Source organism: Channa argus, chromosome 15 (assembly GCF_033026475.1).
Source record: "Channa argus isolate prfri chromosome 15, Channa argus male v1.0, whole genome shotgun sequence".
In the NCBI taxonomy this organism is placed as follows: domain Eukaryota; kingdom Metazoa; phylum Chordata; class Actinopteri; order Anabantiformes; family Channidae; genus Channa; species Channa argus.
Genome location: NC_090211.1, coordinates 12,462,583 through 12,477,166, shown reverse-complemented (window position 1 = coordinate 12,477,166; position 14,584 = coordinate 12,462,583). Strand labels below are relative to the sequence as shown.

At 40.2% G+C, this 14,584-nt stretch overlaps 1 protein-coding gene across 6 annotated transcripts in view; it reads right to left on the bottom strand.

Moving 5' to 3' along the window:
- baiap2a (BAR/IMD domain containing adaptor protein 2a) overlaps positions 1 to 14,584 on the bottom strand; it is a 50,242-nt gene that overhangs the window by 28,712 nt on the left and 6,946 nt on the right. For 5 of the 6 annotated variants that reach the window (XM_067476020.1, XM_067476018.1, XM_067476019.1 and 2 more), the window contains exons 2-3: positions 9,390 to 9,465; positions 6,075 to 6,161 (exon numbers count right to left, since the gene is read on the bottom strand). In XM_067476020.1, the coding sequence (XP_067332121.1) occupies positions 6,075 to 6,161; positions 9,390 to 9,465 (163 nt within the window). The remainder of the gene's footprint in view (positions 1 to 6,074; positions 6,162 to 9,389; positions 9,466 to 14,584) is intronic. The other variant, XM_067476024.1, reaches the window with a different exon arrangement.

Genomic DNA, 14,584 nt, shown 5'->3' with positions numbered 1-14,584 from the left:
GTAAACAGAGTAAGAAACTTGTTTGTCCAGTCCTGATCAGGTCCATCCCAGCTATGCAGTATCTAAGCTCACCTTCGGCTGATGTCACCACCACGAACAAATGAAGGACAATGTGAATGTGTGTAGATTGAGTGTGGGGGCCACTAGCTTCTCGTCATGCAGTATGTGTCTCAGAAATAGAGCAGGAGAAGGCAGGGACCCCTGGGATGATGGCATAGAGCTAAGAAAAGAGCTCCTCTGCTCTCATTTAAACCGGGACAGGTGCTGGAGGAGGAGAGAGGTAGGCCAGGGTAAAGGCAGAAAGACAGAGAGGGGACACAGAGAGATGCATGTAAACAGTATGTATGTACGTACTCCGTATGTATGTGCTGCAAATTAAATACAGCATGTCAGCATTAAAACTTCATCTGCCACTGCTAACCTCAACTCTTAACAACAGATGTCATCTTGCCGTTTAGATGGCATCCATTTACCAACAGAAATCTAATGCTTATGTCCCAGATCCATTAACCTAAAAAAGACAATTATGCTACATCAGTTTGCAGCCTCATTTTCCCTTTGTGAACCTTTTGGTTCTCTCAGGTAATTACTTGGTGGACTATAACATGTGTTTTTTCCCCTCCATGGGCCCCTCTTCCCAGGAGTGACCTAAGCAATCCACTGCTTGACTACAGTTTAATATGGCTTTTTTTCTAATGCATGTTATTTCCCAAATGACATGACTAAATGCTGAATCATACACGTGTGTTATTAAAAATGTAACAATTACCAACGTTACAGAAGCTGATAAGAAGGAAAAAAAGTATTTGATTTTCTCTGGCTGGGGAGACGTAGACGGAACTGTGGGCACTTCACATTCCTTTTCAGGTACTTGAAACAGACTAATTAGCCATATTGCTAAGAGGTAGTTTATGTTATTGTTTTAACAATTATTTTAACTTTAACCAGTGAAAAACCTGAACTATGAAACAGGACAGAGCAGTGAGACACACCCAGGCAAGGAAAGAGCAGCTCCACTTCACCTGAGGACAATGAAAGAACAGGCTGACCAAGCCACTGAGTCATAAACAGGCCTTCAGGCAGAAGCCCATCTACCGTCAGAGTGTAGGGTATAACAATAACAACACAATAACATACACAATAACTCAGAATGCTCCAAAACTGACTTACTAAGCAGAAATACTTAATATTGTCCGATTGGTTACAGGGGTGAGCCTCTCTCAAACTAGCAGAAGCCAGTTTCCAGGTAGAGCTGCAGCTATTCCATAACTCTGAGAAACCTTAACAGGAGCGCTCCACAAAAACACAGGTTTTGTAGCATATTTCTACTAAAAATATTTTTTAAAACAAAAGGTACATACTGCTGCTTTAAGGCAAAGCTGATTGCTGACTGTGCAAAACCTGTCATACCTTAACAGTAGCTTGTGCTTGTCCATAATTATAGTTATATATAGGATAGGCTGCATGGGTTATATCAAAATAATTTTAACCCATTTGTGTGATTATTTATTTTTACATACATTTTAAAGTGATGCTCTAATTTTTTCTGATATCACTATACTTTTGGTAGCTGAATGCAAATAAATACTTTCATTCAATGCATTTAATTCATAATCTAAAGCTTTTTTGTATAAAAGGAAATGCTGGCTAGTATGTTGGACTTGCTCACAACAAAAATGAAGGGACTCTCCACTAGGAATGATGGCATATCAAAATACTATGAACTAGAGGAGGAGTTTAAACCTGGAAAGTGCCTCCTTGGCTAGGGGCCTGGTGGAAAGCCTCCTGGATTAGAGGAACATAAACACAGTGGAAGAGAGCTGGACAGTTGTGATTGTCGAAAACATCTTCAGCCCCTCGAACTCTAGATTTCCTGCATTTTCCTAGAGGTTGGAAAGCCACAGATGCCACTGAGGTAATAAGTACTCATTCCTTCTGCATGAAGGGGATTCAAAGAAGGAAAAGATGGCAGAAACAGAGGAAGGGAGAAGAGAAAGAGAGGGAAATTAGGGTGGGAGAGCAGGTGTGTGTTAGAGTGTGCATGTGCATGCATGTGTGTGTGGGTGGCAAAGTGACAGGCGATGATTAGCCCAACCAGAGGAGGATATGTGGGAGGGAGAGTGTGGGAGTACTGGGCTTAAGAGAGAGAGCAAAAGAGAGATATAGAAAGAGTGAAAAAGAGAACCTGTGTCTTTTTAGGCAGACATATACACAAGTGGATTAAAAGAGCCCTCATGCTGTAGAAATGGACAGAAAATAACAAGAGGTATAGACAGAAAATACCCACTGCTTTGTAGTAGCACATACACATACTGTATGATGCAGTATACACACAAGGATGGATTCCTGTAGTAACATATTGTCCTTTGAAGGACTGACTTAAGACTCAAGCCATGTTTGATTTGTCATTAATGAAACCAGCAACATTATTTCACAAGGTAATTTAATTCCCTGGTTTTAGCCATAATGTTTATAAGTGTGTGTAAAAGACAGGAGGGAAGGGGAGAGAGCCGGAAGAAAGAGATGGAGAGCAGCTGCGACTCTTAGGTGTGTAGGTGGGACCATTTGCAGCCCGTCGCTTACTAAGCCTCTATGGAATTAACAGGCGTTAAAGAGGTGCAACAAGAACCCAAACTAATAAACACGTTCATGTGTGAGCAAGTGCAAATACAGATAAGCCAAAGAAACAAGATTATGGTTATAAATCTTTTAGGAAACCCAGATCAATCTGATAGGATGTCAAATCAGCCATAAAGTTGATCTGATGGATGTTGCAGTGGATGCAGGGTTTCTGAGGTCACGTCACTGCCTCCAATAACACACATGCTGTGAAGCTTTCAGATTATGCCCATGTCATTTCTATCAATTACAGGAGGCGTATATCCCACAGCCTGGTTACAGTTAAAATACATCAGTCCATTATAAATACATAAATTGGATGGAGGTTAAATTATCTACTAAGACACAAAGTAACAGAATGGAAAAAGGAGATATTTACTAATTTATTTGAAAGAGTTCTTTGTGTAAAACAGGTTTTATTCACAATAGAACAGAAACAACAAATCAGATGTTGAAACTGAGAAATTTTAACATTTCATGGAAAATATTAGCTCATTTTGAATTTGATGGCAGCAACACATCTCGAAGTTGGAACAGGGCGATGTCTATCATTGTGTAGCATCCCCTCTTCTTTTAACAACTGTCTGTAAATGTCTGGGAAGTGAGGAGACCAGTTGCTGGAGTTTTAGGAGAGGAATGTTGTCCCATTCTTGTCTGATGCAGGATTCTATCTGCTCAACAGTCCTGGGCCTTTGTTGATGAATTTTTCGTTTTATGATCCAACAAATGTTTTTATTGGTGAAAGGTCTAGACTGCAGGCAGGCCGGAACAGCAGCTGGCTATGCTGTGATGGATGCAGTATGCGGTTTAGCAATGTCTTGCTAAAATCTGCAAGGTCTTTCCTGAAAAAGACGTTGTCTGGATGGGAGCATATGTTGCTGTGAAACTATGTACTACTCAGCATTGATGGGGTCTTTCCAGATGTGCGGACTGCCCACGCCATAGGCACTAATACACCCCCATACCATCAGAGACGCAGGCTTTTGAACTGTCTGCTGATAACAAGCTGGATGGTCCCTTTCCTCTTTAGTCCACAGGACAGTCCATGGTTTCCAGAAAGAATTTCAAATTTTGATTAATTTGACCGTAGCACAATTTTCCATTTTGCCTCAGACCATTTTAAATGAGATGGGGCTCAGAGAACACGGCGCTGTTTCTGCGTCATGTTCACATATGACTTCTTCTTTGCATGATACAGCTTTAACTTACATTTGTGTATTGCACGGCGAACTGTGTTCACAGACATTGAGTTCTGGAAGTGTTCCTGAGCACATGCAATGATTAGAATTATGCCTGTTTTTAATGCAGTGCCACCTGAGGGCCCGAGATCAAGCACATCCAGTTTTGACCTTTGGCCTTGTTCCTGGCTCACAGAGATTCCTCCTGATTCTCTGAATGTTTTGATGATATTATATACTGTAAATGGTGGAACCTTCAAAGTATTCGCAGTCTTATGTTGAGGAACATTTTTCTGAACTTGTTCCACAATTTTTTGGCGCAGTTTGTCACAGATTGGTGAACCTCTGCCCTTCTTTACATTTGAGAGGCTCTGCCTCTCTGAAATGCTCCTTTCATACCTAGTCATGTTACTGACCCGCTGCCAATTGACCTAACTAGTTGTCAAATGCTTGTCCATTTGTTTTGTTTTTTGTAACACTTTTCCAGCCTTTTGTTCCTTCTCTTTCAACTTTTTTGAGATGTGTTGCTGCCATCAACTTCAAAATGAGTCAATATTTTACATGAAATTGTAAAATGTCTCAGTTTAAACATGTGATATGTTGTTTATGATTTAGTGTGAATAAAATATGGGTTGATGAGATTTGTTAATTATTGCATTCTGTTTTTATTTATGTTTCACACATCTTCCTAACTGTTTTGGAATTGTGGGTTGTGAACAAGGGAGACTCAACAACCCATCTCTTTTGTTATCCCCCATGACTCCCATCATCCCACGTCCTCTAATCATTTGGAAATTTGAGTCAAGTTAAACAGGAAGCTCTGAGTTTTAGGTGTCACTCCTGCACATAGTTTGACAGGGGGGTCAGAGCACTGGCACTGAGCTGAGGGTGGGACTCCAAAAAACTAATGAGCAGGTGGCTGGAAAATAAAACATGGACAATCCTTCCCTAGGGACCCACTGTGGCATGCAGGGGAATGTTATGTATAGCTAGTACATGCACTCAAATGCACTAATGAATAGCTACATAACAGCCTTTTATTTTAAACTTATAAATGAAAAGCGTGATTCAGCATTTGGTGCAGCTTGGTGAACAAGCAGAACAATGAGGGGCCGACTCGCCTACCACACACAGAAAGAAAAGAACAACACATTTAAATGCATTTGAAATATAGATTTCCTTGCTGCTAAACCAAGTAATGCAGATGGAGATTAGGTCAGCTGTCAGTCAGATTTTGCACATGTTGCTTTCTTTTCATGGCAAGCTTAGCTAATGATGCCTGACTTGGAAAACCCCACAACTATAATGGGGCCTCAGTTCAACACTGAGGTACAGCTGTAAACTTTGGAATCAATGAAAAACCACATGGAGGCTGCAAGATAGAGAGATAGATTGCAAGAGGGGCTGTCTGCTGAATAAAACATCCCAAGAGCACTTTGATGTCACTCTCTGTTGCTTGGGCAGGAGAAAACCCAAACTGGATCGGAGCTACGCTTCAACAAAGGCCCCGTCAATTCAACAGCTACTTCCGCGCAGATCAAGAAGCTGAAAGCACAATCCGTGCAAAGGGAATCTCTTCAAACAGCAGCTGATTTCCCATGGGTTGGTGGCAGCTAATACAGACACACTTGAAGACACCAATAACCTAGGAAACTACTCACTATGAGAGGCCAGGTGTTGCTTCTCCAATCGACATCTATACTTGTAACCACAACACACACACACACACACACCTAATTGATATCCTATAAGGCTCAAAACTTTTGACATCTGTTAAACTGATAATAAAAAATCAATACTTATTACATTGGAAATGTTTCAGATTGGGAAAATTCTACCAGTCCAATAAAAAGCTCATATGAAAACGTGTTACCCCTATCTGTAAATAATTTGTCAGCTCCCAGCTGGCTGTGCTGACAGTACTGCACTCATCACTGTTACCAATTTCTTTCTCTGATGACATTTCTCTGACAAAAGGAGGCCAATATATTGAAAGTTATTTCCTCCAGGACACAATCTTACAACAAACTACTTTAGGACTGAAATGAGTCAGTAAAAAAATCTAATTAAAAGACACCTCCTGTATCATCACACACATTACTCTCTAAATGCTTCTTCCCAAGCCACAATTTTGTCCAGAAAATTAATGCCGGATGACGTATGTGTATAACTAAGTGCACAAAGGACTGATGTTTTTGTTGTCCAGTGTGAAGGTCGACAGAAAGACCAAAAAGAGGGAGTAAGTGTCCGTTTATCAGGTGTATCTCAGTCACTTACCCAAGTCTTTGGATCCTTGACTCTCACTGGCCAATTCACCCATTCTGACCAGAGCATCAAAGTAGCCTTTGGCAGCAAATGTCACGTCTAGAAAAAAAAGAGGGACAAGAACAAAAAAAAAAGCAGAGCGGTTGTAAAGTGAAAGGTTAAAGACGCAGAATTGTGCAATTTTGAAAGCAAACAAAGTCAACAGTTTTCTATCCAGGGACACAAACATTTGCAATCCTCTCAAACTATTTCCTTCTCCTTGAATTTGATATAATAAATCACAGTTTTTATTTTGCAAAAATAAAGTAACAGCAATGTTGCTATGCAAATACTCAACGTATTATTGCTCGAATGCTTGATGTCAAATAGGAAAATAATTTCCTCACATAATCTGTGCTTGCTGGGCAAGCCATGCAAACATTTCTGCCTCAGTGTTATGATGAGAACACATTTTATTCTTACCAAAATGTACTGTATGTGATAACGCTGGGTGATAAAATGATGAGTAATTATAAATAAATGTTCTCTATCTGATCTGCATTTGGGTCAAACCTATACACAATCACACACTGCCACCACTACAGTCACGTAATGAAACTTAAAATACATGAGTCTAATAAACATAAATGTTAGACCATGGTGCTTGCAGCCATTCGGTATTGACTGAAAGATTTATTGTTTCCAATCATACAAAAGCCTTGTGACTTATTCAGGATCTAATGCTGAATATACCCTTTAACTTAAAAATTTAAAGACATCCTGTGGAATCATCTTGTTCAGTGAAAATTACCACAGCACATTTTGTATCCTCATCATCTAATTGCACTGACTGCTCTTGCACAATGTTGAACAAAATGAAAAATAATAATGGTAAAATGTATTTTTGACAGTGTCAAGTCGCACACTGTAGATTTTGAAAGATGCATGTCACTATGGAACGGATGGACCAATCAGAGACACTTAAAAGCACACAGGATCATTCTTCAATCTTTGGCCGCTAAAATTCAATATTTACTAGTCACAGCAGTGTCAGGCTGTTATTCATCTCTAGCCTTTACTTCTTCCAATCCAATTCTATTTATTTTCAATATGTCTGAACCATGGACACACAGTGTCTTGGAGAAGCTGGATTAAGGTTTAAGCATGTGTGCAGACAAGGCTTTAACATGGTGGGTGTCCCACTGCACGACAGGGTGTTTTGAGTTCAGGTTTGTGACACTGCACTGTGAGTAAAGGGGTTTTCCCTCCGGTGCTGATAAACATAAATACATGTAACTGCTCTTTAAATGAGCAATGTGGGATTCTGTTAGTGCACAAATAAATCCATTTATCCACTGATTCTGAACATTTTTATCAAAAAAAAAAAAACTAAACTAAAACAATCTGCCATATATAGTGTATACACACATACACGTGCAGATCTGTGCACATGGGCTCACATCTACTAATGTACACAAAAAATGCTTGACTTTTGCTCTAGATCTTTAGCATACACAAACACAATGTGTGAGGTAAACCTTATCAGCAGCTCTCTCTCTCCTTCTCCCCCACTGACTGAATAAAGATCGAGAAGGCTCCTGGTGTCCCCAGATCAATATGCACCTCAGCCTGTATTATTCCAACTGCTGCTCTGCAGAACAACAATGGTCACAGAGGGCAGAGTCAGCTTCCAGTGAGTTCTGCCTGACTGCCATACAGCCTGCCAATCAGCCGATCTCCACTGAATAATGGACACAGCTTTTTGGAGGTGAATCCAACAGCGGCCCAGGTGACAGATGGGCCTTGTGCCTGCAGACAGCTGCCAGGTGAGAGACACTTTTACAACAACAGGCTGGCACTGGAAGTCTAATTCTAGCAGACAGATGCAGCACTGCAATAGAGGAAATCTCTCAGACTAGAAGCCTTTCAGTTCTGCTCCTAGGCTGAGAGACATATGCTAATGCTAATCCCAATTACTGCTGAGTTCACGACAGAAGAATTCAACCCCCCTCTCTCACTCTTTTGCGGTGGGAACACCTCAAAAGTGAGAGCAGAGCATCCGGAGCATCATGGGTGAATTCTATCCAAACAGACCTGCAGCCTCACTTGATGTGAAAAGTGTGTGTGTGTGTGTGAGTGTTTATGAGTTTGCACATGTGTGGCAGGGGGGTGTCCAAGCTTTTTTTTTTTTCTCTTGTTGCCAATACTGTTGCTGTTGTAATGTTTGAGAGTGTGTGTGTGCAGCTGAAGAGTAGCTGAGCAGATAAGCTGAATCTATATGCTCCTTCACTTCTGTCTAATGAAATGTGTCGTAAAGGACTTACAGAAACAGACGGAGAGGATTATCGTATCTCTGATCGCAAAGCAGACAGACAATAAGTAGGGGAGGGGCTCAACTCAGAACTACTGATCCACCACTCATCCGACTTTAGAAAAGAGGACGAATAACCAGACATTTCTTGACCAAGACAATGACCATTTTTATACCTGCATTGTCCTCCTCATGCCACCATAGGAATTGTATACCAAGTACGAGGCTGCATTTGGTAGGGAGTTGGAGTCACTAAGTTGTATGAGTCTGTGGCTTTTGCAATTACCAAGCACTGTGAAATTCAGCAACTGACTCCAGTGTTGAAAAACCTGGAATATCCAGATCAACTGTAGCAGCCCTACACATGAAGCCCTTTTGGCATCTCTGGTGTCGAATTATTTTACTGATTGCACCATATGGGTAGAAGTGTGTCCTCCCAAGCTGTGCCACTGCAAATCAGAGCATCTTACTCCCTTGGGTCAAGCCAATTCAGCAAAGTGGGTTTTTAAAGAGTAGCTCAGTGAGCCCCTACCAGTCTGTCTCCAACCTACACCAGGGCCAGGATTAGTTATTGTGTGTGTCGTAGAAAAGAAGCATGAGCTTGGGGAGAAGCACCTCGAATTATTGGATTAGATGGAGCTGAATTTGTCTAGTAGTGTGGTAGAAGGTTGAGGAGTGTTTTGGAACAAAGGTTCCAAGTCAGAGGGCAAGTGAAATGAAACAAATATTCATGCGATTTCCTTTGAGAATTTCACAGCCGACAGTGAGCCATCCTCATTTCTGCATCAGATTAGAGGCTTTCTGTGTTCCTCTGAATACACCTCCACTACAGTGTACAAGCAGTGCCAGAGGCTGTGACCACATGATAAGACCTGCCCATTTGGCAGAAGAATACTGTCCTTTTTTAGAAGGACAAAAAAAAGTTGGGTTGATAGCTATATAAATGGAGAAAGACAAATATACAGAGGGAGTGCTGGCTTGGCTGTGTGCCTGGACCTGCAGAGAAACAGGGAGCACAGAAAAAAAAAAGGACTTACTGGCGAGGGCCTTCTCATAGTTCTTCCCCATGGCAACAAAGTTCCGTAAGCAGGGGTTGAACTGCTCCATGATGGTCTGAAAAAGAAAACAAGAAAGAGATGGGAAGTGGAGGTTTCACTTATCAGCAGAGCAGGGTCAAGGGCAGAACAGAGGGCTTTACCTTTCTCTATTTATCTGCTCTCACACTTTCTGCCAGTCTATCTCTTTCAGGCATAAACCGACCAACCTCAGTTGTAAAAGTCGGTCGTATATATAGAGCAAACAGCTATTGACACAATCGTTAGACAAGCCAAGTTGTGTGAGGCTGTTATTATTAATAAAAAATTACAACAAATTTACTTCAGAGCCTTTGTTTTCACCCCAGATCCTGCACTTGCAGAAACTAGAAGAGGCATGGCCTTGATGGTGGTGGCAGAGGTAGTAAAAACAGAGTGACTGTTCAATCTTCATTGACTGGAAGAAATGTAGTTACCCTAGAGCTTTAGCTCACTATGGCAGCTAGACAACAGTGTAGTGTAAATGCCACAGAATGACACAATATTTGTTTCTGTCCAGAATTGAGACATAAATCACAGCAATGAATATTGGCTACTAGGATAAAGTTGACATAAATAAGGGATTTTGTAATTACACACCAACTTAAAAATTATCACAACAGTTTCATCTAACAACAATATACATGAGCATGTCAGAATATTGGCAAACAATATAATTTAAGTACTTCATAACATGAAAACAATCTCTGTGTGTTATAAACAGAGCAGTTCTGTTTGCCCTGCCAGCAGCAATACACTGTGTTACTGTAGAAATATATGACATACTATACTGAAACCTAAGTCAGTGTAAATGAAGAAAGGGCACAATTCCTGACATCTTCCCCTAATATTGTTTCCTCTACTTCTTGTCTACTTCTCCTCTCCTTCCTCCTCCTGTGCTCCTCCAGGGTTTCCTCCAATTAGCTGGTCCCCAGTCAGCTATTCAGGAACAGCCAGGAGACAGAGAGACAACCACTGCGGCAGCAGCAGTCCCTACACAAGCCATCAATAAAGCAGGAGAACACTTAATCTGCTTCTAGCCTGAATCCACAGTGTGGCAGAATATTATGGCAAGGTGCCACACGTATCAACCTGAAACAACCCTGCCAGTTCTTCATATTCCTCTTATCTTCACTCAGACTTAAGCATTTTTCCTTGCCTTGATCTCACTGTCTGTTTTTTGTTTTTAATGAGAGCCAAGATTTGATTGGGACAGCACACTGTGTGTCCATATACAGTATGTGAGTTTGCTGCTGTGTGTATCCTGTCAGGACTCATAGTTCAAGAGGGTTGAGTGCAGCACAACCCACCTACAGTAGAAATACCTATGAGTCAGTAATGAAAGCACCAGTGGTTTATGTCTAACAGTAACTATTTTATTATGCCCCTATATGACTGTACTGTACATATATAGAGGGTACAACAACAACTGAACTGGAATACTACAAAATGAACAAAACCTGGACAGTTACAATTGTATAATATGCAGCTTGACCTATTGTTTATGGTCTTCATTAGGCTGTATTACTTGTGCTGGGAATAAAATCTGTCAACAAACACTAGAATGATAAATTCCTATGTCTAGTGCAACAACTGATTATTTTCATTATTAATGAATCTGTGTGTGTGATGTTTAAAAATGGGGGGCTATAGGTGCCTATAGGAGTTTTATTTGACCAACAGGTAAAACCAAAAGTCATTTAGTTTGCCCTTTTAAAGTCTCAGATCATGAGATTTTAAAAGCTAGAAATAACTAAATCTGTCATTTCTGCTTAGAAAATTGTCAAACAATCAATCACTAATGCATTTTATGTCAACAGACTAAATCAGTGAATCATTAACCATCTAATTCTTTCACCCAGACCCCTGAATTTGATATATACATTTTTTAAACATTACTTTAAATTCCACTTTTGGTCAGAAAATGTAAGTGGAAGACAGCAGTGAAATAACTCTTGCTGTTCACCATTTTCCTCTGTTCACTGGGTCTTGACAAGCAAAATGCACTCACAGTAAGCCATTTCAATTATTTCCAAACACAGCTGTTGTTGCTGAAGAAAAAGACTCTCAAAAAAAGTATGTTAATGTACTAAAAACTTTTAATACTTTTTTTTTAAATAGAGGGCATTTATGTCAGCTTCTTGTTTGTATAAACTTATTACCAAACTATCGAACAGCGATGGCAGAAAGAGCATTAAAAACTACTCTAAAAGCAACTCCTGTTTGAATCACTTGCCTTTATTTACCATCTGTCTCTGCTAATATATTATCCTAAAAGGATAAAAGCAAAACTGGGGCGAATCGCACGTTCACAAACACATTGCTCCAATAAGAAAAAAGGTATCCCTGCTTAGTCTGGCTCTGTGAAGATAAAAGACTAACACATCCCTCAGGACCCTGCCAAGAAACTGTTGTGTTCTTAAATGCTTCTTTGCTCTTCCTAACTGAGATGTAAAGTGCATCTCATTGATGGGGAAGGTCACATAAATGTGCACATTTCCGTGCAAGTGTGTACTCGTGCACACACCTACATTAATATGAGATTTGCTAATAAAGCGTGGTGGTGTTTCAAAGCGGTGGGAGGATTACATAACAAAGTAAAGCCCAGTGCAGCATCATGTCAGCACACTCTCCCACTAAAGAGGCCAAAGGTAGCTGACACAGGTCTGGTTGCCTCTATCTTAGATGTCCTGAATAGAAACACATGCTGACCCACGGCCACTGAACGAACACACTTGTAGCTAGGAAACAATCCTGCATAAAGAATTAGATGATTAGCCACTGACAAAACTATTATGTAAAGAAATTAAATTACAGGGCCTTATAAATGACATGCAGCCAGGGGGAGAAAAAAAAAATAGACATTAAGGTAGATTCTTTCTTCATCTCTTCCCGTTATTGCTAAATTTGTCATCCCAGTTCTCTTGTACTACATTGTTACCCTAATTGTGGAAGCTAATTGGGAAATGGGGCCATTTGAAGTTGTGTGACATAAGGAGGGAGAGAGTGAGAGAGAGAGTGAGAGAAAGAGAGAGAGAGAAGGTGAGGAATATTTTTTATGAACAAATGTACGCAATCATCTACTGTATAGGTCTTCCCATTCCGACACTCTCTGTATCATCTTTCAATTAAAGAAGCAATAAAATAAGGAATATGTCACAGCTTAAGTGTAATCTTTTCCTTTCCTATCACTGAGACGCTGTCCATTTTGTGACTGCCTATAAGAGGACTGAAGGATTTCATTATGTGCGCTCAGGGCAAAAATTAAAGCAGACAATTAGAGAGCAGAGAAATGTCTCCTACAAAATGAATCAAATCTGTGTGACACCCATTTGTTCTGAAAGGTGAGACACTGAGAAGTCTGGCACACGAGCATAAAGGCTGCAGACGGGGGAAAATATTAATAAAAGAATTTAAATGATTTCTCCCTGCACCCTCACTAAATGAATTTCTCCTTGGTGGAAACAAGGTCAGCGTGTCTGAAATAGGATATTCATCCATCTCATTCTGATCTCTGCTGTCACACATGTACACTTTACACCTACACATGCAAACAGTAATGGCATGCAAATGGGAGTAATTTCATGTAACACCAGCTGATTAGAACCGGGGGAATCACGCGCAATCAGAAGCCAGGATGCCATCATCTGTTCCTTCTCACCCTCCTTTCGATCCTTCCTCCTCATTCACTCTTCTACGCAACAACCAGCCCCAGGCTTGAAAATGCCCAGGATCAGATGAGCACTGAAACCACCAATTACTGCATTTGTGTGGACTGTGAGGACATGTCATGTGCTGACAGGCAGCAGAGGCAGCCAGGCCTAATTGAGTAAATCAGGGAGGAACGTAAAGAAAATGGATAATGTGCAGATGGACTTATGACAACTGCCCTTCTTTTAGTTCTTAATAAGGAGCAATGCAAGTTTATGATGAGTCTCAACCAGCTAGACGACAGATGATGTCTTAACACTAAATGAATAACTCTGCAAGGAGAAACTAGTCAGGTTGCAGTGTAATGTCTCGTCTGGCTGCCTTTACTGATCGATGAGGAAGAAAGGACCAAGACAGGACATGTCAGCATCGGGTTGTGTCTTACGCAATGGCTAAACAATTTCCTGGGGGAATTTCATTGTTATCTAAGGTTGGAACAACATTTCAAATACGAAAACCTTTAATTTTGCTCCATCATGTCTGTAAATTATTACAACATGTAGGCACAACAGGAGTGGCAATACTTTAGGAGTGATCACTGAAAAAAAACAGCAAGCTAGGGAACGAGCGAAGTAAAATGCTTGTTTTTAATACAGTTAAGAGTTTACAGTTAACTGTAAAATTATGCAAACAGAATTAAATTATAATTACGTAAAGTTAAGATTAATGCTTTTTCGCAGAGCAAGTGAAAATCCACTGCTCTAGCACAATGTGCCAGTTCTAAAGTGTTTTCATGTCTTCTAAGGCATTAGCCATTTTTGAATGCATGCAAATATGGTCTGCCCACAAAAGTGCAAATAAAAGACCAAAGGGTCGGATGTTACAAAAAAACATTGTACAAGAATAATGTTAATGATGAAAACAAAAGAAAAAAAAATCCATAAATTAAATGTTGTTTTAGAGGTCAGAAAATATATTTCGGTTTTAGTTTCTGTTGCCGTCTCAGCATACTGTAAAAAGTTGTTAATTACTGTAGTCCTGGTAACAGCTGATCACAAATTACTTGTATGTCTTAAATGTTTTCTCTGCCTTCTATCACTGAGAATGTCAGACTTGTATGTCATAATGAGAAAACAACAAGTTCACCAGTCAATTTAATTTAAAGCTCTTCTTAAAAACAATGTCAGTGCTTTGACTTCTCCCTTTTCCTCATAATGGATGGGAGCAAACTCCTTGTTAAATTAAATCTTGGATTTAAAGATTAGCATGTGATCCTTGCAATATAGCTGCATGTTCGTGAGTTATAAAGGAGACCTCACAACTGCTGGGGTTGATCTGCAGAGCTATTGTTCAAGAAAATGGAACACAGCCAACTTGTTTCTGCAGTATGGCTACACGCATTCAAACAAAAACACATAGAGGCACATACTTATGGTGTTTCAGAGCAAAGTTCAAGTATACACTTTAAGTAGATAACATGAAGAAGTTTGTCCTCATATACCTAAAGC